This window comes from Bufo bufo, chromosome 1 (assembly GCF_905171765.1).
Source record: "Bufo bufo chromosome 1, aBufBuf1.1, whole genome shotgun sequence".
Taxonomy (NCBI): domain Eukaryota; kingdom Metazoa; phylum Chordata; class Amphibia; order Anura; family Bufonidae; genus Bufo; species Bufo bufo.
Genome location: NC_053389.1, coordinates 589,786,621 through 589,812,585, shown reverse-complemented (window position 1 = coordinate 589,812,585; position 25,965 = coordinate 589,786,621). Strand labels below are relative to the sequence as shown.

Here is a 25,965-nt window from a genome sequence, read left to right as displayed (position 1 = left end):
ATTAAACTGTTGGGCGGGCTGGCGGCTTCACTAAAGGCTTCTGCCGCTTCCTTTACAAGACTGCACCAGGGATTGTCGGGCCGGCGGCTTCACTTATTGTGCTCCGCTGCTGCCAGCCCGCCCGCTATTATAGTAAACTGAACTGAATTTTCTCCTGGTCTGGAGATTTCAGAGACTTCCACTTCTGTTTTACCTCTTGAATCAGTAACTCTGGGCTTGTCTCCTCCCTTTTGACAATGTCCGCTTCTTGTATGAATTCAGGAAAGAAGCTCAGGACTTGCAGCTGGCTGCACAGCATCTAATGCTTTCTGCGTCGCTCCATGGAATCATCCACCAGGACTGGCTGGGATCTCGCATCACCTTCTTTACGCCGCACGTCCAGACAAGTAGTTCGGGAGCAGGAAGCAGTGACAGGATGGCGGAGGGTTTTTGGATTCCCTCTCTAACAAGGGCGGTTAGAGAGGGAATCCAAAAACCCTCCGCTTGTCTGGACGTGCGGTGTAAAGAAGAAGGTGATGGCGAGATCCCAGCCAAAGTCCTGGTGGATGATTCCATGGAGCGACGCAGAAAGCATTAGATGCTGTGCAGCCAGCTGCAAGTCCTGAGCTTCCTTCCTGAATTCAAGCGGACATTGTCAAAACGGAGGAGACAAGCCCAGAGTTACTGATTCAAGAGGTAGAAGAGGTAAAACAGAAGTGGAAGTCTCTGAAATCTCCATACCAGGAGAAGGGGAATGAACCGTTAGGCGGGCTGGCAGCTTCAATGAATGCGCTCTGCTGCCGCCAGCCCGCACTTCTTTAGTCCTGCTGATTAGTGGTGAGCGCAGTGGTGCTGCCCTCACCTCCATCAGCTTCCTTCCAATTTCCCGCTGTACCCAGCTCTGCTCCTGCTGTGTACAGCGGTTTTGTGTACCCAGTCCCCGGGTGAGTGGAGCTCAGGGCAATATAAAAATGACTGCAAATGTGTCTATGACTACAACCCCCCCCCCCTTCCTTCCCCCCTCATCCATAGGTATCCACCCAGATACTGCAGTATATGAGTGGATTCCTATGGATGAGGGGGGTTATAGTCATATTTAATATAAACACTGTCCAGGGACTGTTCTGTAATTGTCATGTGTTTATATTAAATATGACTATAACCCCCCTCATCCATAGGAATCCACGCATGTGCTGCAGTATATGAGTGGATTTCTATGGATGAGGGGGGTTATAGTCATATTTAATATAAACACATGCCAATTACAGATCCCTGGATAGTGTTTCTATTTAATCTGACTATAACTCCCCTCATCCTTGAGAATACACCAATGTACAGTACCTACAGTACATCAGTGTATTCTCTAGGATGATGGGGGTATAATCACATAAGTGTCATCCATAGATCCCTCATAACAGTGCGTCATCCACAGATCCCCTCCATAGAAGTGTCATCCACAGATCACCCATAATAGTGTCATCCACAGACCACCATTAGTTTAAAACCCACCAAAAGCACACCTTTTGGTTAAAAATATTTATTTTCTAATTTTCCTCCTCAAAAACCTAGGTGCGTCTTATAAACAGGTGCGTCTTATAAAGCGAAAAATACGGTAGGTTATAATTGAACTCACTTTCTACGAACTGTTTGATTGGCCTTGGAGGCTCTGAGGCAGTGAAGCAGACTTTTCTTGAAATCCGAGGTAGCATCTCAAAGAGAGACCAATAGTCCCTAACAATAATAACATGTTCTTCACTGGGGTCAGATGCAATTTTCATTAACTCCCTTTGGTCAGCATCCTTTATACCTAATGAAAACACAGACACCGATATTAAACATATACCTGTTTATTATACTCCTTCAATATGGACTCATTGGTCTGTCAATTTCATAACTACCGAATCCAGAGACTCAAAAGAACATTTCAGCAACTATTGGGAACCATGAATGGCAGAAGTATTGTTGCACAGTCAATCCACTTCACATACCTATAGCAAATAATGTTACTCCTTTATCCTGCAATCGTTGGGCTTTCTCTTCTACCACATCTCCAGATTTACCATCAGTGAGTAGTAAAACAATCTGCAGGAAAGTAGATGTTTAGTAATAAAAGAAAACAACAGGTGTTTGAACTCAATGTTATCTTGTTTGAACGTGACCAGTGTCGAACAGGTCAGTAAAGTTATGTCCCACACTGTCCAATAACTTCCTGACCTTAGGCTGAAGCTAGGAAGGGATCCAGCTAAACCCATAAAATTAACGACCTGTTGCCTCTAGCAGGATTTCAGTGGTCATGGCTTTCCTCTCTTAAGACCCTGTAGTGAATTCTTTGTCATTTCATTTTATGTAAATTTCCACATAATGTAGAAAAGTTTGCTTACGGTATTCTGATCCTAAAGACACATATGGGAATTGTAGGGAAACAGCCAAGTAGGCCATGCTACACAGTTTCCATAATTCCCACAGAAGTGAATTGAAGCTACAGGAACCGCATAGCGCAGTGAGCTCAGCTCAGAATAACCCTTTAATATCACTCATTTGCTCTATGGCTACCACTATCTTATTACAAAATTTAATCAGTTTGGGACAACTCTGTTCATGTGTTTAGAGTTCAAGTCAGACACAGATTCATTATTAAGCTCAAGATGAGCTGTATAAATCTGTCTTCAGCAACATCCCACCAAGATATTATATTTTAGTAATTTTTAAGTTCAGTTTTCAGATCTTTGTGAACATGTTTGTGTTTTACAGTTTTGCAACATATATATATATATATATATCATAAAGTATATCTACAGTCAGGTCCATAAATATTGGGACATCGACACAATTCTAACATTTGAAATGAAACTAACAAGATGTGCTTTAACTGCAGACTGTCAGCTTTAATTTGAGGGTATTTACATCCAAATCAGGTGAACGGTGTAGGAATTACAACAGTTTGCATATGTGCCTCCCACTTGTTAAGAAACCAAAAGTAATGGGACAATTGGCTTCTCAGCTGTTCCATGGCCAGGTGTGTGTGTTATTCCCTCATTATCCCAATTACAATGAGCAGATAAAAGGTCCAGAGTTCATTTCAAGTGTGCTATTTGCATTTGGAATCTGTTGCTGTCAACTCTTAAGATGAGAACCAAAGAGCTGTCACTATCAGTGAAGCAAGCCATCATTAGGCTGAAAAAACAAAACAAACCCATCAGAGAGATAGCAAAAACATTAGGTGTGGCCAAAACAACTGTTTGGAACATTCTTAAAAAGAAGGAACGCACCGGTGAGCTTAGCAACACCAAAGACCCGGAAGACCACGGAAAACAACTGTGGTGGATGACCGAAGAATTCTTTTCCTGTTGATGAAAACACCCTTCACAACAGTTGGTCAGATCAAGAACACTCTCCAGGAGGTAGGTGTATGTGTGTCAAAGTCAACAATCAAGAGAAGACTTCACCAGAGTGAATACAGAGGGTTCACCACAAGATGTAAACCATTGGTGAGCCTCAAAAACAGGAAGGCCAGATTAGAGTTTGCCAAACGACATCTAATGGACAGATGAGACCAAGATCAACTTGTACCAGAGTGATGGGAAGAGACGAGTATGGAGAAGGAAAGGAACTGCTCATGATCCTAAGCATACCACCTCATCAGTGAAGCATGGTGGTGGTAGTGTCATGGCGTGGGCATGTATGGCTGCCAATGGAACTGGTTCTCTTGTATTTATTGATGGTGTGACTGCTGACAAAAGCAGCAGGATTAATTCTGAAGTTTTTCGGGCAATATTAGCTGCTCATATTCAACCAAATGCTTTAGAACTCATTGGACGGCGCTTCACAGTGCAGATGGACAATGACCCAAAGCATACTGCAAAAGCAACCAAAGAGTTTTTTAAGGGAAAGAAGTGGAATGTTATGCAATGATTATACACAACCAAATCGATATGGTCAAACTGATATTTTGTATTGTGAGCTAAACCCTTAAATCCAACAGCACTTAACAAATAATGGGTAGCTTAATAAAACTTAACGTTTAATAATCTCATATAAAATAATAGGCCCTTAAAGTTAAAAAATTGTTGCATTGAAAACAACTATAGACTGCATACGTATATTATCCTGCAGAGTGATCAAATAGGAGAGGGACCCGATGTAGGGATAGTGGTAAATGATAGAATGAGAAGAAAAGTTTAGACAGAGGGACACAATGCTGGCTCTCACACCCTAGGTGTCCCTGATTCTGCCTATATCCACCTCTCACTTTCAAGCCCTAGAACATCCCTCCCTTAGTTTAGACTGCCCAGCTTCGTCAGACAGATATGAACGGGTCCTACCACTCCTGACGCCACTGGTAGTCACATACATGTACAACTAACCAAAAGTAGAATTCGCAACACCGTGTTCCTGCCTGACTTAATCAGACATATGTAGGTTAACACCTGTGTCGCTCAACATATTAGGGAACTTGCGGTATCCCTTTAATGATCAAAACATGTCCCGACGTGTTTTATCAGTATCTGCTAATTCCTCAGGGGACTTATCACTGGTAGACTTGGAACACAATAAAAATGTAACTATTAAACCTTCTGATAAAGGAGGAAACATAGTTTTGTTGGACACGGCAGATTATAAAAAAATGTGTCAGGCCTTGTTAAGTGATAAAGAGACATATGAGAAGCTGAGTGGGGATCCAACCACTCAGTTTTAGAAAGAACTAGCTCTCATTCTACGGATGGCGAAGGCAAAAAATTTTATCTCAGAAGATGAGTTTGACTTTCTATATAAAAACATCCTATGGTCGCCACCTTCTACAGTCTGCCAAAAATTCACAAAGGGAATGTACCCCTAAGAGGATGCCCTATTGTGTCAGGGGTTAATAGCTTGAGCCAAAACACAAGGGTCTATCTAGACCGCATTTTGGCACCTTTTGTGAAGACATTACCTTCGTATTTGAGAGATACTAGTGATCTCTTGGGCCGTCTTGAGGGAGTCTCACTGGAGGATGATACATCTTTGGCCTCCATTGATGTAGAGGCACTGTATTCCTCCATTCCACACACATTAGGAATGAAAGCAGTTGAGACATTCCTCAGCACAAGAGGCCGACAATATCAGGCCCATAATGTTTTTTTACTATTGGAATTTATTTCGCCGAGAAATTATTTTTGGTTTGATGGGGCCCTTTACCACCAGCTCAGGGGCACCGCGATGGGAAGTTCCTGTGCCCCATCATATGCAAATTTGTTCCTGGGCTGGTGTGAACGAACCTTTGGTATTAGTGATATACCCCGGAAATATATCACAAGAGTGATTATATGGGCTAGGTTTATATACAATGTATTTGTCGTCTGGAAGGGTGAGGAGAAGGATTTTGTTGATTTTGAGCAGGAATTGAACATCAATTCAATAAACATGAAATTTACATCAGAATTTAGAACGAATGTTCTTCCTTTTTTAGATATTGAGATATCAAGGGGCCCAGAGGGTGTGATTCAAACGAGTACATTCAGGAAGCCCGCTCTACGAACTCCCTTTTACACTGGAGTAGTCACCATCCACAGCCCCTTAAAAGAGGGATCCCAGTGGGGCAGTACCTGAGAATCAAGAGGAACTGCTCCACTAGGGAGGATTTTAAACAACAAGCTGATGATTTACAATATAGATTTCGAGAGAGGGGCAATCCTGATTCAGTCCTTAGGTCAACATTCAGAACAGCATGCAACAGTAATCGTAATGAATTGTTGTATCCTAAGCCCAAAAGGACAGATAATGGCCCCATACGTCTCATAGGGACCTTCGATGGGGCATCAGAAGAGGTGAAGGAGGTTCTGAGGAAACACAGGGAAACTCTTCAACTTGACCCTGATATCAAGGAAGTGATTTCAGAGACTGCACAAGTGACATATCGCAGGGGCCATAGCCTAAAAGATCGTCTGGTCCACAGTCACTTTAGTGAGCCACAGAACAAAACGGAAATGTGGCTCTGTCGCCCTATGGGATGTTATCATTGTAGTGGCTGTGTGGCTTGTCCACATATCACCCAGGGACGTTCCTTTAGGAGTAATGTCACTAATAAAGAATATCAGATCAGACACTTTGTAAACTTCTGCACCAAGGGGGTGGTCTATAAGGCAAATTGTGACTGTGGCCTGGAATATATAGGCAAAACCACCCGTGAATTGCGGAGACGGGTGGGGGAACACTTGGGTGATATAAGAAATAAAAGAGAAACACCGTTGGCGAAGCATATCAACAGTGTACACAATGGTGATTTCTCTAATCTTAAATTTATAGGGATTGAGGTAGTCCCACAACCAGGACGAGGAGGAGATTGGGATAGGAGGGTTCTGCAGAGAGAAACGTGGTGGATCTTTCAACTTAAGACGGCGCACCCAAAGGGGCTTAATGACCAATTGTCGTTTGGCTGTTACATTGATCCTTAACTAACTGCCTGACTAGCCAAGGGTGCACCCAATGCTCTAATAACCACCTCCCCCCTGTCCTAATACTCCATAGAGCGTTCAGTATCTCGCATCATGATGGTTCTGATGCGATATACTCATATTATGATCATGAACTGGACCATTATCTGTCCTTTACTTTTTCCCTATATCACAGCTGCTGGGAGACCTACGTTTTGCAGGTAATTTTTGCTATGCCGGAAAATACCAGAAATCGGCCTGATAAACTCTGTAATATCTCCCTGAGGACCGCTAAGCTGGCGGATCCCCAGGGTATGTCCACTATCTGAGCAAAGTATGGGATTGACTTGCTTCGCCCAGTAGGTTAACCCAGTGCATCGCGACCATCCTGCCCACCTGTGATGTCAGAAAGTTGGGGCGGTTGCCAGGTAACAAGTGTATGTATCTAGAGCACTTCCTGGAACCGTCGAATCACGTGACTGCGAGATGAACACATGATTTAACATGTGATCGGGTCACGTGACGCAGAAGGGGCGTGGATGGAGCAGAGGAGAGCGGCTTTTTAAATGAGCCGCCAGTGTATTCATACCGTTGCTGCCATACGCAGGACGCCATGGAGGACACCCGCACTATTCTTCTCTGAGCAATGCGCACGTAACATTGAACAGATGAGTATACAAAATAGTGATCTTTTGCCTTTGAACTGTTCCTTCGAGCACTTGGGCATACCTTACTGAATGGTTGTGAAATACATTTTGGCCACATCTGGCCATAATGACTCATTCAGTATTTGGGATTGAACACTATACTGGCTTTGGGCATTGATAAAAGCTGATCTGGATTGATTATATTACATCACCTTTGATTATAGCTGATTTGTGATTATTTGATACAACATCTCTTTGGAATTTTGATTATTCCAGTTTCAATTATGACTTAGCATCTTGTGGTCATAAGTATACATTAGTCCCCTGAGGAATTGGCAGATACTGATGAAACGCGTCGGGACATGTTTTGATCATTAAAGGGATACCGCAAGTTCCCTAATATGTTGAGCGACACAGGTGTTAACCTACATATGTCTGATTAAGTCAGGTAGGAACACGGTGTTGCGAATTCTACTTTTGGTTAGTTGTACATGTATGTGACTACCAGTGGCGTCAGGAGTGGTAGGACCCGTTCATATCTGTCTGACGAAGCTGGCCAGTCTAAACTAAGGGAGGGATGTTTTAGGGCTTGAAAGTGAGAGGTGGATATAGGCAGAATCAGGGACACCTAGGGTGTGAGAGCCAGCATTGTGTCCCTCTGTCTAAACTTTTCTTCTCATTCTATCATTTACCACTATCCCTACATCGGGTCCCTCTCCTATTTGATCACTCTGCAGGATAATATACGTATGCAGTCTATAGTTGTTTTCAATGCAACAATTTTTAAACTTTAAGGGCCTATTATTTTATATGAGATTATTAAACGTTAAGTTTTATTAAGCTACCCATTATTTGTTAACACTGGAAAATGTCGCGCTCATCCACAGGAAGCCAGGAGCCCGGACCTCGCCCTGAACCTTAGGCGCACAGCTTGGTCAGGCGATGTGGCGGCCGTACCATCATTCGGATCCTTCCTCAATGCTAATAATTGCAATCTACGTTTTTCTTTAAATTCGCATAAAACCCTAATATCCTTTTTGGATTTGTGTTTGGTGGGAGACGTGGGGGATGGCCGTGTGCAGAGTCGCACGTATAGAAAAGAAACCGCAGGAAATACCATCCTACATGCGGGATCCTGTCATCCTGCACATACTGTCCACAACATCCCCAGGGGTGAATATATTCGCGCTTTGCGCAATTGCTCCTCCAGTGAAACCTGTACTGAAGAAATGAATACTGTCACCACCCGTCTCCTAGCCAGGAATTATCCCAGTAGACTTTTAAACCGATCCAAGAATATGGTTTCCACTATGTCTCGGGATAATCTAATCTTTCCAAACAAAAAGCCCAAACTTGGTCATAAAGAGAAGCAAGTTATTTTTTCTACGAGCTATAGCTGTGAATACTCACAAATATGTAACATTGTCAAAAGACATTTTCATCTTCTCAAATATGACCAAGTCTGGGGTGATGTTGTAAAAAGCGGTGTTAAATGTGTTGCCCGACGTGCTGTTACTTTAGCCAATATGGTGAGCCCCTCTCTTTACCAGGATAAACCTGGGTTCCAGCCTACCTGGCTGAGACATATAGGTAATTTTAAATGTGGACATAAAAAATGTACATGTTGCTCACATATGAGGATGGGCCCACATATTCTGTCTACAAGTAACCACACTACTCACACTATTCAGCAATACATTAATTGCAACACCACATATGTGGTATATTGCATAACATGCTCTCTGTGTAATCTACAGTACGTCGGGTGCACATCAAACTGCTTAAAAGTCCGAATTTGCCGTCATATCTCTGATGTACCCCATGCTAAAATAAAAAATGTTTCTGCCGCAAGTCTGCATTTTGCTGCGGTTCATAATGGTAATACAGATAGCATGTCAGTACAAGGAGTGGAGAGGGTTAACAGACCAAGCAGAGGCGGTGATCACAAGAAAAAGCTGCTCAATCGCGAGTGCTGTTGGATTTTCAAATTAGGCTCACGGATACCGTCAGGATTGAACAGGCGTCATGATACTATCCTACATTACTAATATTTTTACTTCCTTTTTTATTATTGTAATTTGTAAATTTTATCTTACTTTCTATGTCTTTTGGCATGTTGTAATTGTTATGCACTTTACTTGTGGAGGATGTCATCAGGAGGTGTGTCCTGTACCTGATTGTGATCACCTGTTCTCAGTGGTTCACTATTTAGTCTCGACTTCACCTCCTACTGATGCACATTATGACTAAGGATCCACAACTATAGTGATCCGAAACCGGTCGATTTTCTGCATTGCTGTATGTTGGTTTTTATCTGCACGGGATTAAATAAAGCCTCAAGTATTTTTCAGTGAAGCTGGACCGTCTTTCTTTCTACTTGAATTATTATTTGTTAAGTAATGTTATGCAATGGCCAAGTCAATCACCTGACCTGAATCCGATTGAGCATGCATTTCACTTGCTGAAGACACAACTGAAGGGAAAATGCCCCAAGAACAAGCAGGAAATGAAGACAGTTGCAGTAGAGGCCTGGCAGAGCATCACCAGGGATGAAACCCAGCGTCTGGTGATGTCTATGCGTTCCAGACTTCAGGCTGTAATTGACTGCAAAGGATTTGCAACCAAGTATTAAAAAGTGAAAGTTTGATTTATGATTATTATTATGTCCCATTACTTTTGGTCCCTTAACAAGTGGGAGGCACATATGCAAACTTGTTCATTTCATTTCAAATCCATTGTGGTTGTGTATAGAGCCAAAAATGTTAGAATTGTGTCTATGTCCGAATATTTATGGACCTGACTGTATATATGTAGTATATATACTGTATATATATTGTGGGGATTTGCTCTGGTAGACAGGCTTGCGGACGCAGTATAAAGGCAACGACAACGTCTTTAACTTAAACAGTTTGGTGTTTATTCACACATAAGGATAAGCAAAACAAGAAGTCAGTTTCAAGGAAAACAGTCACTTTGAGTCTGGTGTTTATTCACACCGTGCAGCAATGCAGAAGTCCTTGGACATAGCAGAAACCACCTGCTCTCACACCAACAAGGTAGCATGCCTTTACCCAGGGCCGTTTCTAGGGCCGGGTGAGGGGTGCCACTGCACGGGGCGCAAGTCAAAGGGGGACGCTGGTCACACTGGCACCCCTGGGAATATAATTAGAGTCAGGGCGGAGAGCGGATCGGGGGAGATGAGCGCTTCTATTGTGGAAGCGCTCATCTCCATAGTCATCTGTATCGCCGTCCCCAGGACAGTGATACAGATGGCTGTGCTGCGGCAGGGGAGGGAGAGGCGTCTCCCTTCCCTGTTTCTCTGATAGGCTGTGGGCCTTGTGCCGGCAGCCTATCAGAGGCCTGTGCAGGCGGCGCAATGATGTCATCGCGCCGCCTGAGCCGTACAGCGTGGGACACAGGCCGGAAGAGGCCTGCATCGCATCGCTGACATGGAGGTAAGTATAAGTGTTTATTTTTTTTATATGGTACAATACTTGTGGCACATGATTGGGGGGGGCATGGAGAGGCACTTCTTACTGGCACATTATTGGGGGGCATCTATGTGGACACTTCTTACTGGCACATTATTGGGGAGCATCTATGGGGGCACTTACTGGCACATTATTGGGGGCATCTATGGGGCACTTACTGGCACATTATTAGGGGCATCTATGGGGGCACTTCTTACTGGCACATTATTGGGGGCATCTATGGGGGCACTTACTGGCACATTATTGAGGGGTATCTATGGGGGCAGTTACTGGCACATTATTGGGGGGCATCTATGGGGGCACTTCTTACTGGCACATTATTGGGGGGCGCTATGGGGGACTCTACTGAGGCCACAAAGAAGGTTTTTTTTTTATATGGGGGGGCTCTGTGTGGTACTACTATTATCAGGGGGTTTATCGGTTTCTGCAGTATAATATTGGGGAGCACGGTGGCACAGTATTGGGGGTAGTAAGATGATTTGTCCAGAAGATGGGAGGATGATTGAAAAGTAGTAAACTAAGATTTATTTTGTCAAACTGCAGAGATGAAAAATGGCTGAAAAATGATGGTTTGGTCTGAAGGTCTGAAAGGAGAAGATGAGGAAGAGGGAAGGAACATCTACATCAAAGAGAAGTCACTGGATGTAAGAGGTATGTGTAAACAAACTGAAAAGAAAAGGAAAGTGACCAAACTGAGATCTGTTGGGACTTTAAAGGGAACCTGTCACCAGGATTTTGTGTACAGAGCTGAGGACATGGGTTGATAGATCACCGCTAGATACATATGCAAATTAACCTAAGATGAGTCCTGTACCTAACTCATCTCAGGGACAGGACTCATCTCAGGTTAATTTGCATATGTATCAAATCGTTTTTTAACACAATAAAAGCACACAGAGCTATAGGGACTGGGTATTGCGGATGTGCTAGCGGCCATCTAGCAACCCCTCAGCTGTATACCCAAAATCCAGGTGACAGGTTCCCTTTAAAGAGGACCTTTCACGGGTCCCAACATTGCAATATAACTATCTGGCCATGTAGAGCGGCGCCCAGGGATCTCACTGCACTTACTATTATTCCTGGGGCGCCGCTCCGTTCACCTGCTCTGGCCCCCGGTATATTCCACGCGCTGTATGGTAATTGCTGCTAACTTCGCAACAGGAAGAAGACATCAGATTCTCTCCTGGGCGTTCCTTCTCCCTGGCTGTAGCGCTGTCCAATCGCAGTGCAGAGCTCACAGCCTGGGAGAAGGAACGCCCAGGAGAGAAATTGATGTCTCCTCCCTGTTGCGAAGTTAGCAGCAATTACCATACAGCACGTGGAATATACCGGGGGCCAGAGCAGGCGAATGGAGCGGCGTGCCAGGGATAATAGTAAGTGCAGTGAAATCTCTGTGCGCCGTGCTACACAGCCTGATGGTTATCTGGCAATGTTGGGACCCATGAAAGGTCCTCTTTAAATGTAAATGTGGGGGGGGGGGGGGGGGGGTCGCTTTTGTATATTTCACCCTGTTGGCGAATTTCCCTAGAAACTGCCCTGCCTTTATCCAGGTCCAAACTCTCAGGTCCCAATACAGAAACTGACAGAGCTTCACTGTCAGAGAGGAGTAAATTCCTACCACCTGACACTGCTGCCTGTGTTTTATAGCCCAAACTAAGACCCAGCCTGGAACGTGGTGAGCTGCCACCCACCCTGCACTTTGGCTGCTCCCGGCCGGATCGGCTTTACAGCCATACTAAATAGCAAAACCATATCAGCCAGCACTAGCTGCCGCTGACACATGAAATTACCGGCTCTTACCTCACCGATGCCAGGAATCGACACATACCTTCCGTCAATGACGGACCCTTGCGCCTTCATACAATATATATATATTTATATATATATATATATGTATATATATACACATACAGTCATGGAGGAGTAGAAGAGGATTCCAGTGGCAACCTGTGAGGCTCTAGTGAACTCCATTCCCAAGAGAGTTAAAGGGATTCTGTCACCTCTTTTTACCCTATAGAGATGCGGACATGCACGGCTAGATCGCTGCTAGCATGTCCGCAATATACCTGTCCCATATCTCTGAGTGGCTTTATTGAGTGTAAAAAATTATTTGATACAGTATATATGTAAATCAGCCTGGTAAGGAGCCCAAGGGGCTGCACTAAGCGTTCTGGAGTCCAGCCGCGCCCCCTGTGAAGGAGCCCAGCACCACCTGTATCCAGGAATCTCCTCCTTGCTCACGAAGTCAGATCGCCGTAATCTCGCGGTGCACAAGCTCGCGCATGCGCAGTTCCTTCCCTGAGGCTGATGCCAGCACAGGGAAGGAACACTATGCCGGCCGGCACTGCGCATGTGTGAGCTCGTGCATCGCAGATTACGGCGATCTGACTTTGTGAGCAAGGAGGAGATTCCTAGATACAGGCGTTGCTGGGCTCCTTCACAGGGGGGCGCGGCTGGACTCCAGAACGCTTAGTGCAGCCCCTTGGGCTCCTTACCAGGCTGATTTACATACATATAAAATACTTTTTTACACTCAATAAAACCACTCAGAGATATAGGACCGGTATATTGCAGACATGCTAGCGGCGATCTAGCCGTGCATGTCCACATCTCTATAGGGTAAAAAGAGGTGACAGAATCCCTTTAAGGCAGTGCTGGAAAATAATAGTGGCCACACTAAATATTAACACTTTGGGTACAGTTTGTCCATTTTCACTTAGGGGTGTGCTCACTTTTGTTGCCAGCGGTTTAGACATTAATGACTGTGTGTTGAGTTATTTTGAGGGCACTCCAACTTTACACTGTTATGTACACTAACTACTTTACATTGTATCAAAGTGTCAAATCTTCAGTGTTGTGCCATGAAAAGATAGAATAAAATATTTACAAAAATGTGAGGAGTGTACTCACTTTTGTGAGATACTGTGTGTGTATGTATATTTTACACGTTTTGTAGAATCTTTGCTTTTTCCCTCTCTGGTATCAGCACTCCTTCCCATTCGGCCCAGGTGTTTTTAATTAGCAGGAGTCTGTATAATGCCCCTTTCACACGGGCGAGTATTCCGCGCAGATGCGATGCGTGAGTTGAACGCATTGCACCCGCACTGAATCCTGACCCATTCATTTCTATGGGGCTGTGCACACGAGCGGTGATTTTCACGCATCACTTATGCGTTGCGTGAAAATCGCAGCATGCTCCTCTTTGTGCGTTTTTCACGTAACGCAGGCCCCATAGAAATGAATGGGGTTGCGTGAAAATCGCAAGCATCCGCAAGCAAGTGTGGATATGGTGCGATTTTCACGCACGGTTGCTAGGTGACGATCGGGATGGGGACCCGATCATTATTATTTCCCCTTATAACATGGTTATAAGGGAAAATAATAGCATTCTGAATACAGAATGCATAGTACAATAGGGCTGGAGGGGTTAAAAAAATAAAATAAAAATTTAACTCACCTTAATCCACTTGTTCGCGCAGCCGGCATCTCTTCTGTCTTTAACTGTGAGCAATAGGACCTGGTATGGATCATGTGATGGACCATGTGATGGACCATGTGATGAACGCAGTGACGTCATTAAAAGGTCCTATTGCTCACAGATGAAGACAGAAGAGATGCCGGCTGCGCGAACAAGTGGATTAAGGTGAGTTAAATTATTATTATATTTTTTTTAACCCCTCCAGCCCTATTGTACTAAGCATTCTGTATTCAGAATGCTATTATTTTCCCTTATAACCATGTTATAAGGGGAAATAATACAATCTACGTAAAGAAGTTCGGGTCTGGGTACCACAGTCGGTTTTTTATCACGCGCGTGCGGGTTTGCCGCAATGCACCGGGACGCATCCGGACCTAATCCGGACACGCCCGTGTGAAAGAGGCCTAAGGCCTCCTGCACACGAACGTATGTGTTCCGTTCGTGCGGCCTCCGGGACAGATTCATACCTATTCAACTTGAATAGGTCTGTGATCCGCCCGTTCCGCAAAAAGATAGAGCAATTTCTATCTTTTTGTGGAACGGAAGTACGGAACGGAACCCCACAGAAGCACACCGTAGTGCTTCCGTAGGGCTCCGTTCCTGTAGCTGGTAGCTGCAAATACAGTGAAGGAGTTTAAGCATGCATGGGATAGGCATAAGGCCATCCTTCATTTAAGATAGGGCCAGGGGCTTTTCATAGTATTCAGTATATTGGGCAGACTAGATGGGCCAAATGGTTCTTATCTATGTTTCTATGTTCCGTGCTTCCATTCCACACCGTTCCGTTCTATGTTCCGTTCCATTCCACATCCGTGATTCGGAATGCAAACGGAACGGTGTCCGTTTATTGCGTATCCGCATATGCGGTCCGCAATACGGAAACGGAACACCTACATTCGTGTGCAGGAGGCCTAAGGGTGTATAAATTCCTACCTCCTCTCAGTTGGAGTTCCTGAGAGTATGTGATAAGGTGAGTTTCACACCTGTTCAAATGGTGCACTGCTCCGTGGCAGCCATTGTTGCTTTGGTGCTGTGCTGGTGGGATGGTCGGGCCCAGTGCCAGGGTGGCTTTGCCAGACGGGGGGCGCTGTTTGACTGCTGGGTCCCGCTGCCTGCTGTTGCGGTGCTGCGATGCCGATGGCCGCCACGCAGCGCTGCGCCAAATTGAAAGTAGGTTCCCATTCAAAGAGGCAACCTTGTCGTGGTGAGTAGGCCTATGCTTTTTGATCAAATTGTATAGTAATGCCTCATGTACAGCATGCAACATAGGGGTAGGTATATGATAAATTGTGCTGAGAAGCGATGTTAATTATGCTGAGAAGCAGTTATTAGATAAAAGCATAGTATTGAGGATGTGCAATCCAGTTTCACTCTTATATTTTACACGAATATATATATACCTAGCGTATGTTGATCCCTTATTACATATATCCAGATAATACTGGATATTTGAGTACTGTTGTCTCTTCTTACCTTTGGTACATCTTCTCTGGAAATGGATGGGTTAAATACTCGATCTGCCAAATAGGCAAGGGCTTCGCCGGTTTTTGTGTCTCCCCCTTTGTATGCAACGCTTTGGAGTGCCAACAATACTTCTTGAATAGTTTCATAATCTGACAATTCAATGCTCATCCTACGATTATACGAATAGATATAATAATACAAAACATTACAATTAATATTAGCATACAGGATGTCCTGTTATTTCTACAAACTATCTTTTAGAGAGCTCAAGTACAAAATTACATTGCTAGATTTTATTTGAAAAAAGTTTATTATCATATTTTGCAGATATTTTCTATAAGAGATTTTGACTATAAGAGGAGCACCTTGCATGCATAGTGACTGTCATGAGGGCATCCATACACAGTGTCTTCCCCTTGTGTACCCATGTAAGGCCTCATGCACACGACCGTTGCTTGGGTCCGCATCAGAGCCGCCGTTGTTTGTGGCTCGGATGTGGACCCATTCACTTCAATGGGGCCGCAAAAGATGTGGACAGCATTCCGTGTGCTGTCCGCATCCGTTGCTCCGTTCCGTGGCCCCGCAAAAAAAATAGAACATGTCCTATTCTTGTCTGTTTTGCGGACAAGAATAGGCATTTCTACAATGGGCCGCCCGTTCCATTCCGCAAATTGCGGAAGGCACATGGGCGGCTTCCGTTTTTTGCAGACCGCAAAAAAACGGAACGGTCGTGTGCATGAGGCCTAAATAGGAGGCACAAAAAAGGACTAAGGAAGTAGCATTCATAATATGACAGGAAAGGGGAGAAGATGTAGAGAGGTGATAAATAAATGTGTATGCATAGATACAGGTGAGTAACAAAGTACTTAAATACAGTTCTCCACAGAAGACTTCTCCATATTAGACTTGGAATTGAACATTTCAGATTTATGCTGACACACATTCACAAAAACAGGAAAATATTGCACCATTCACCCTTGGATATAACATAAAATAGAAGAATAGACATGAATGACGGAAACAATTGATGGCACTAAGAATGTGAAAAAAAAAATTCCCATCCCTTGTCCTATTTCTAATAGAAATTGATGGGTTGAATCATCTGGGACATTTATGGTATGTCCACAAGATATGCCATAAATGTCCTAAAGATGCTGGTCCCATCTTCTGACCAGTTCATGAACGGTGCACTGTTGCGTTCCGCTAGGAATGGAGAGGTGGCTGCACATGTGTGGCTCTCTCCATTCACTTTAATATGAATTCAGAAAAGAGCTGAGCATACTTAGTCACCTGTTTTTGGAAGTTCTTTTGAACTGTGCATGTTATTCCACCTCTCCATTTCCAGCAGCTTGCCATGGGGCCCTGGTTATGAGCTAGGAGTGGGTCCCAAATATATGGCATAGGCCGAATGCACACTGCCGTGTTCCGCGGCCGAGAGCGGTCCATGCTATGCCGGGCTGGATTCCTGTTCAGAGCAGGAGCGCACGGCGTCATTGGTTGCTATGATGCCGTGCGCTTCATGCCGCCGCTGCTGTACAGTAATACACTCGTATAGATCATACGAGTGTATTACTGTAGTGCAGCGGCGGCATAAGGCGCACGGCGTCATAGCAACCAATGACGCCGTGCGCTCCTGCTCTGAACAGGAATCCAGCCCGGCATAGCATGGACCGCTCTCGGCCGCGGAACACGGCAGTGTGCATTCGGCTATATCCTGTGAGTAATTAGTGATAAGCGGCAGGGGCAATATTCAAATTTGCTATATTTTGTGAATATTTTGTAGAATATTCGTCATATATTTGCGAATTCGAGATTATATTCCTGATTGCGAAAATCGGCAATGTATTATTTGCGTAATGCGCACAAAATACCAGCGTGGGTCACTTATGCTACATTTTTCAAGCTGGTATAAGTTTCCTGAGACTGGAGAAAATGGTTTACACGGCAGAACATTAGAAAAGCTTTATATGCAGATAGAGTGCTCCAATATATTTGCACTTGCGAATTTTCCTCAATTAATGATGCGCTGATTTTTTTCGCAATACGTGCAACTTGTATAGTAAGGGGCAGGCAACTTTTCTATTGGCTGCTAGGGATTTTGCTAAGCTGTGACAAAGCCTTCTCATTGGCCCACAAGCTAGAAGAAGGGAGGGATGATCACCTGATGTGTACTGTGTTAAAAAAACAAACAAAAAAAAACCTAATATTCGCCATTCCGAATATATAGCACTATATTCTAAATATTAGCGAATTCTCGAAGTGCCGATATTCGCGCTAAAAATTTGCTTTTCGAATATTCGCGCTCAACACTATGAGTAATGGGCAGCGCGGTGGCTCAGTGGTCAGCACTGGTGCATAACAGTGCTGGGGTCCTGGATTTGAATTTAAACAAGGACATAATCTGCATGGAGTTTGCACTCCCCGTGTTTTCATCAGTTTCATCCTACACTCCAAAGACATACTGATAGGTAATGTAGATTGTGAGCTCCATTGGGGACAGCGAGTGATGGTAATGTCTGTAAAGCGCAGCAGAATATGTCAGCGCTATATAAGTGAGTAAAATAAATAAATGCCCTGACAAGAATAACCTTTTTTTCCACAGTTACTTCAATAGATAATAAACTGCTGTTTGTTAGTTCATTTGCTCAAGCCATGGAGGATGGGAGTGGTAGTGGCTCTGGCTGAAACACTTAAGCTTATATTACAACTGCAGATTATGCAGGCGATTGCCGGGAGGGAAGATTTCCTTCAGCACAGGAGACACTGCTATTACATGCCATAGCTCCTCCTCATACTGAAACAATGGTTGCCAGCATCAGATCATGATTAAACAGCATAATCTGCAGCCAGCAAACTATTATTTTAAGGCTTCTTTAACACTGGCGTTAGGCTTTTCCGGCAGGCTGTTCCAGCAGGGGCAGTCTGTTCCAGTCACTTTAATGGGAATGGGCCGGAGATGCGGCCGCAGCACGGCAAACATTCCGGAGATACCGTGCTGGAGCCACATCTCCGGCCTGTCCCCATTATAGTGAATGGGGCTGAGGCGGACTTCAGGCAGCCCACGCGTGCAAACATTAGTACGGAACAGCCTGTCGGACAACCCTAACACCAATGTGAAAGAAGCCTAAGCCCAGGGCTGGCCTTTGGGGTGTGCAAGCTGCACAGGGCACCATGGCAACAGTGGCACCCGGCGGCCAGGGCCGGATTGTGCCGACAGCAAGGCAGCGCCCTTACTACTTTATAGACGCCCTCCTGCCTGTGTCACAACTTGCACGCGCTTCTCATTTACGAGATTCAAATTCCAGGCATAGGGGGGAAGGAGAGAGGCACTTGATACTGGCACTTTTGGGGGGGGGGGAGATGGCACTATGATACTGGGACATGGGGGGGAGAGAGGCACTTGATACTGGCACTTTTGGGGGGGGGGGGATGGCACTATGATACTGGGACATGGGGGGGCACTTGATACTGGCACATGGTGGGGTTTGGCACTTGATACTGGCACATGGGGGGGTTGGCACTATGATACTGGGATATGTGGGGGGGGAGGCACTTGATACTGGCACATGATGGGGGGCATCTATGGGGACACTTACTGGCACATTATTGGGGGGCATTATGGGGGTCCCTTTTTACTGGCACATTATAAGGCCCTTAATCATACCCAGTATCACCCATAGCCAGTCTCCTGCCCCCCTTAATCATACTCTGTCACCTTTGCCCAGTCCCCTACCCCCCTTAATCATACCCAGTGTCACCCTTACCCAGTCCTCTCAATTAGACCCTGCCCCCCCTTAATCATACCCAGTGTCACCCAGAGCCATTTCCCTGACCCCTTAATCATACCCTGTCACCTTTGCCCAGTCCCCTGCCCTTCTTAATCATACCCAGTGTCATCCTTACCCAGTCCCCTGCCCCCTCAATTAGACCCTGTCCCCTTAATCATACCCAGTGTCACCCATAGCCAGTCTCCTGCCCCCTTAATCACACCCTGTCACCTTTACCCAGTCCCCTGCTCCCCTTAATCATACCCAGTGTCACCCATAGCCAGTCCCCTGCCCCCCTTAATCATACCCTGTCACCTTTACCCAGTCCCCTGCCCCCCTTAATCATACCCAGTGTCACCCATAGCCAGTCCCCTGCCCCCCTTAATCATACCCTGTCACCTTTACCCAGTCCCCTGCCCCCTTAATCATACCCAGTGTCAATCAAAACCAGTCCCCTGACACTTAATCATACCCAGTGTCTGTCACCCTTAATTTAAGGGGGGCAGGGTCTAATTAGGGGGCAGGGGACTGGGTAATTGTTACACTGGGTATGATTAAGGGGGGCAGGGGACTGGGCAAGGGTGACAGGGTATGATTAAGGGGGGCAGGAGACTGGCTATGGGTGACACTGGGTACGATGTTTGTTACAAAGTTTTCCTCTTTGTGTATGTTTAGGTGAACGGGGGGGGGGGGGGGGGCACAAGATTAGCTCGCACAGGGTGCCTGAACACCTAAGGCCAGCCCTGCCTAAGCCTGCTAAAATATTTAATTTACACGATGAAGGAACGCTTGTTAGTGATGATCTTTATGATTATCTGCAGGTGTAATATAAGTTTTATTCACACTGATGGTCCCTAGGGTTGGTCAGTAACAGGAGGGTGCACCCTTTCTTCCCTTTGGGGCACACCCTGATGATAGGGCATGATGGCAGTTTGGGTGCTTGTGGTGTTATGAGTGTTGAATGGGTGCAAGGCAGGAGATGTAGGTGCTGTGACCGGCGAGTGGTGCTGGAGTCAGTAACCAGGCCAGTTGTAGAAAACAGATTACAATTTTTCAAAGACCCTTTAGACCCGGGAAATAATGTTTATATAATTCAAATAGTCTAGTTACCTAGACTAATAGACTCCCGTTTCTGGTCAGTATAAAATATAACATTTATTTATTTCACTATTAAAAATATAACATAAAACGGGAGAACAAAGGAAAAACTTTAAAATTCTAGGTTTGACAGGATCACTATGCAGAGTGAAGGGTTAATTTCACCCGTATACTCTGCATTCCCTAACATATATCCATCCACCTTTGGTTCGGCGGTATATTTCCTTTTATGGAGTTGGAGGGTCACCTAATGGTTATCACTCATTATTTTCTTGGTATGTCTCAAGTAAGTCTCTCCACCATTAGTGGTCACGGTCCAGAGAAGTCTGCAGATACTTCTCACCGCGGCAGGATACCAAGAAAATAATGAGTGATAACCATTAGGTGACCCTCCAACTCCATAAAAGGAAATATACCGCCGAACCAAAGGTGGATGGATATATGTTAGGGAATGCAGAGTATACGGGTGAAATTAACCCTTCACTCTGCATAGTGATCCTGCCAAACCTAGAATTTTAAAGTTTTTCCTTTGTTCTCCCGTTTTATGTTAAATTTTTAATAGTGAAATAAATAATTGTTAAATTTTATACTGACCAGAAACGGGAGTCTATTAGTCTAGGTAACTAGACTATTTGAATTATAGAAAACAGATTAGTCTCTCTTTACTAAAGTGCAGAATGGAAGTTGTAGTACATCCAATGGTATCAAACACAGTTCCAAACAATTCACAGTGCAAATCTGCCCAAATAGCGATGTATGGATATAAGCAAGGATTTGTGTTGTAGTACTGCTTCCATCTATCTCTCCAAAGTCTCTTTCTCTGGAGAATCTAAGGCTTGTCTTTAATTCTTAGGCTGAGGGGTACAGGATTAAGATACGATTGGCCAGGAATGTGTCTGAGTATGGAAGGGTGCATTAGCAATGTCCCTCTAACTGCCGTAAAGTCTTTATAAGCTTTAAATAGCAAATACTTTACTGACTGACTCCAATGCTCAGCTATGCAGATTCTGGACTTTCTAGTACTTTCTTTTGCTTTCTTTCTAGAGCAGGGATTAGCAACCCCTGACACTCCAGCTGTTCTGAAACTATATTTCCCAGTATTCTTCATTTCTATGGGAGTTACAAGAACAGCTAAACAAGTGTGCATGCTGGGAGTTGTAGTTTTCCCACAGCTGGAGTGCCAAAGGTTGCTGACCCCTGCTCTAGAGTACGGTAAAGTAAAGGCATTCTTGCTGCAAAGCTCAGATGAGTGAGCACATGTAGCTCTTCTTACTTCTTTAGCTAACACTAGAGTGAGTTAGTGGACCTATGTCCACCTCCTACCTTCCTATAAGGGCAGCGGCAGGATTGTTAACCCTGACTGATCCATACAGAGTTATACTGGGTTATACAAAACATGTCAGAACATTATGCAAAAAGAAACTATTTGCAGTACCCTATTCTGGGATACTGCACACTGAAGTGAATTGACAATCAGCAAACTGTGTGTTACCTTGGGGAATCTCCATAAACCGCAACTCCAAATCGCATTCCTTCCTTCCCAAGTGCCTCTGTATTCTGAAATGAGCTAATCATACTTCTAATAAAGTCTTTAATAATCTGAAAGTTGTCTTCTCCCACGCTCCAAGACTCATCTACAAGGAATACAATGTCGGCGGCCTCTGCAGACCTGCAGTCTAGGAAATATCAAAACACAAGTGTAAAATGCTTAATGGGGAAATTACATTATAATGAAAGCATTGCTGCTCCCCTGTATTGTTATTTAGATACTGCAGTGTTGATATGGTTCAATAATTCTTTTATTACAACACGGACATACATATACACTTACTTGTATCTAGTGCTCTTTATAAAGTATAGTGTCAAAACTGTCAAGTGTCATTTGGAACCTCTATCAGATGTCCAAACAAACATCAATGAGACCCTTTCCATGTAAAGAGGACCTTCCACTTCTACATGTCTTCTTTAGTAGCTACTTGAATTACCTATCTAATAACACTTTTGGAGCATCTATTATAATGACTCTAGGTTGTGCCATTTTTATATTATTCCTACTTGAAGTTATGAATGAATTAGCAGCAGTCTGCAATAAAAGGTTCATTTGGTGGTTACCAGTTGGGAGCGTACCCCTGCACAGTCTGAATCTTGCAGCACTGATTGGATAGTGGCAGACTGTGCAGGGGTACACCCACAACTTCCAACACCCAGATTTACTTTTATTGCAGACTGCTGGCACTTCGTTCATAAACATCTAGTAGAAATAATGGAAGAATGGCACATCATAAGTCATAAGAATGGGTGCTTCAGAATTGTTATTACATGGTGAGTGCAAGTACAGTAGTAACTAAAACAGACATGTCTGGAGAGGTCTCATGTCCTCTTTAATTGACAATACAGGACCTACTGTCCAAGGTGGATTAAAGTCTACAGATAACTTTTGCATTATTGTTTTTTATTCACATATTGGGCTAAAAAACATTTTTGGAATAGGTTTTTCATTTTAAAAAAAAGTTGCTTTGTTTGGCTTCTGCAGGTTTTATGTTTTACAGTACATAATAGCTGCAGAAAGGTGGTCTGTGATAAACCCATCAGACTGTCTAACGGCTTACTCTGCAGCCTCTTTGTGACCTCTCTTGAATAATCTTCTATGCTGATTTAAGCCAAAATCAACTTTCGAATTTGTGCATAAATCATCTTAAAAGATGAGATAGAGGTGCTGGAGAGTGAGCCATCAGACAACCAGTCTGATGGGTTTATCAGTGAATGGTATTCTGCAGCTACTATGTAATGTGAGACATAGAACCACTAGTTGTGGAACCACTGTGCCAACCAATCGGTTTGCCTTTGGTCTAGACCAGGGGTGCACAACCTTTTTTGGTCTGGGGGCCGCATTCTCACATCGATCTATTTCAAGGGGCCGCAAATAAAAAAAAATATTGATTGGCGCTCATCTGCCTATTACACAAGCCAGTGCAAAGTGACTGGGGAGGAGTGATCGCTGCCACAGTCGTGCTGCAGATAATCGGACATCTTTCATCCTGATAAAATATGCAAATCAGCCGACAAATGAGCAATTCCTTGTTTATCGACTGATCAGCTGCACGATTATACCGGCCAGATATAAGATATGAGCGCTCCTATGAACACTTGTACCCAGTAATTGTCCCAAATACCGTGCTGCAGCATAGCCCCTGAAACCGAAGAGTTATACTTACCTGCTCCCGCCGCTCCGGTCCTTCGAACTGCCCCCACTGTTTACACCTGGCAGTGCATGGACATGGTCATACACCACTCCAGCCAATGACTGGCTTAGGCGGTGATGTGGCCACAAGCAGCATGTCACTGCTGAAGCCAGTCATTGACTGGAGCCGTACAAGTGACCATGGCCATGCACTGCCAGGTGTAAACAGAGCAGGAACCAGAAGATGGAGGCAGCGGGGGCAGCGCAGAGGAGCGGAGTGGAGCAGGTAATTATGAATCTTCTATTTCAGAGGCCATGCTACAGGAACTTTTTAAAAATAATTTTTACCAGAAAAATTGCGACATTTCCTTCCATCCTGCCTCCTATTTATAAATCAGCGTTTTCCTTCACTGCAGAGGACAGAGCTCACTGGTTATTACCATCTCCTGCCAATCCAGTTCTAGGCGCCCTGCAGTAACCAGTAAGCACTTTACCTTGCTGGTGGGGAAGACGCCTATTGGTTAATGCTTGAATGACCAGGCCCGAAAAGGCAGGGCAGCGCTTCTCTGTTCCCGAGACACCCAGAGATCACGTGATTGCCGGGTCCACACTGCAGAGCGCTCATAGAGGAGAAGGCAGAAGCGCTAATAAAGCGCTTCTGTCTTCTCCTCGGCTTCCCCACTCTCACTAATAGCCGGGAACCCTTTCCGCTTCTGCTACAGTGAAGGAGCAAAACCTGTGATCCATCTGCTGTGCGGCTCTCTGTGCAGAAACACAGCTGATTGCAGGATCAGCTGTGTTTCTGCCCAGCAGGGCGGGGGCCGCAAACCATGGCTCTGGGGGCCGCATGCGGCCCGCGGGCCGCAGGTTGTGCACCCCTGGTCTAGACCTAAGGGTCCCCTGGTGTTCACCCACTAACCTCTATACAGGAATGTGGACTTCACTTTCTATTCACAGGTACATCAGTGGTACCAGCACTAACACTACTTTTAAGTTACTAAACACCACATGACCTACATCACAACAGGGGTGTTCCCCTTTAAACACTCATAAAAAGTGATCTTTCTGGAGGTCTACTTCAAAGGTTCTTGGTAATGAGGAGGTTCTTAATGATTTAGATTCCAAGCTTCAATTTTCTATTAAAACTAATCATGTTGGGGATGCCCCTTTCCCTATTAAATGGGAGGCAAATAAGGCCTACATCCAAGTGGAATTTATTGCTTTTTGCTTAAAAATAGAGGAAACAAGAAATAAAATATTAGTCCCAGTGCCTCTTCAAATCTCTGTTGTTGAGCTTGAACAAAAGGACGTCAGCTTTGGTGTACCAGGCTGAACTTTCAGAGCTCTGGAACAAGCTAAATAATATCATTAATGCCCACATAGCCAAAAACTTTTTATGTGCAAAACATAAGATATTTGCCTATGTATTGTACTAAGATTGCCGGTACTTGTTTTTTTTTCCCCACCGGCAATTACAATATTATTGCTGGTAATTTTATCAGTTTCAATGGTTACTCCGTCTGCTGCATTAAAGCTGCTGACTGAGGAAGTAGAAGGAACAGAGCACAGCATGTGCGTCATCCCAGCTGATTAGAAGTGCGTGTTCTAACTCCATATACGGCTTGGGAGTCCCTGTTGTCCCTATGTCGATATATGGAATCAGTGCTATAAACATAAAAAAATTATGACAGAAAATGAATTTGAAATGACAAAAAAAATGCAATTACGAAAAAATATACAGGGAGTGCAGAATTATTAGGCAAATGAGTATTTTGACCACATCATCCTCTTTATGCATGTTGTCTTACTCCAAGCTGTATAGGCTCGAAAGCCTACTACCAATTAAGCATATTAGGTGATGTGCATCTCTGTAATGAGAAGGGGTGTGGTCTAATGACATCAACACCCTATATTAGGTGTGCATAATTATTAGGCAACTTCCTTTCCTTTGGCAAAATGGGTCAAAAGAAGGACTTGACAGGCTCAGAAAAGTCAAAAATAGTGAGATATCTTGCAGAGGGATGCAGCACTCTTAAAATTGCAAAGCTTCTGAAGCGTGATCATCGAACAATCAAGCGTTTCATTCAAAATAGTCAACAGGGTCGCAAGAAGCGTGTGGAAAAACCAAGGCGCAAAATAACTGCCCATGAACTGAGAAAAGTCAAGCGTGCAGCTGCCAAGATGCCACTTGCCACCAGTTTGGCCATATTTCAGAGCTGCAACATCACTGGAGTGCCCAAAAGCACAAGGTGTGCAATACTCAGAGACATGGCCAAGGTAAGAAAGGCTGAAAGACGACCACCACTGAACAAGACACACAAGCTGAAACATCAAGACTGGGCCAAGAAATATCTCAAGACTGATTTTTCTAAGGTTTTATGGACTGATGAAATGAGAGTGAGTCTTGATGGGCCAGATGGATGGGCCCGTGGCTGGATTGGTAAAGGGCA

General features: G+C 44.4%; 1 protein-coding gene across 1 annotated transcript in view; it reads right to left on the bottom strand.

Annotated features, from left to right (window-relative positions):
* The window catches only part of LOC120986031 (collagen alpha-1(VII) chain-like), a 570,823-nt gene that overhangs the window by 527,928 nt on the left and 16,930 nt on the right, over positions 1 to 25,965 (bottom strand). The window contains exons 3-6 of the mRNA XM_040414311.1: positions 21,827 to 22,010; positions 15,479 to 15,638; positions 1,968 to 2,061; positions 1,613 to 1,786 (exon numbers count right to left, since the gene is read on the bottom strand). Of these exons, the coding sequence (XP_040270245.1) occupies positions 1,613 to 1,786; positions 1,968 to 2,061; positions 15,479 to 15,638; positions 21,827 to 22,010 (612 nt within the window). The remainder of the gene's footprint in view (positions 1 to 1,612; positions 1,787 to 1,967; positions 2,062 to 15,478; positions 15,639 to 21,826; positions 22,011 to 25,965) is intronic.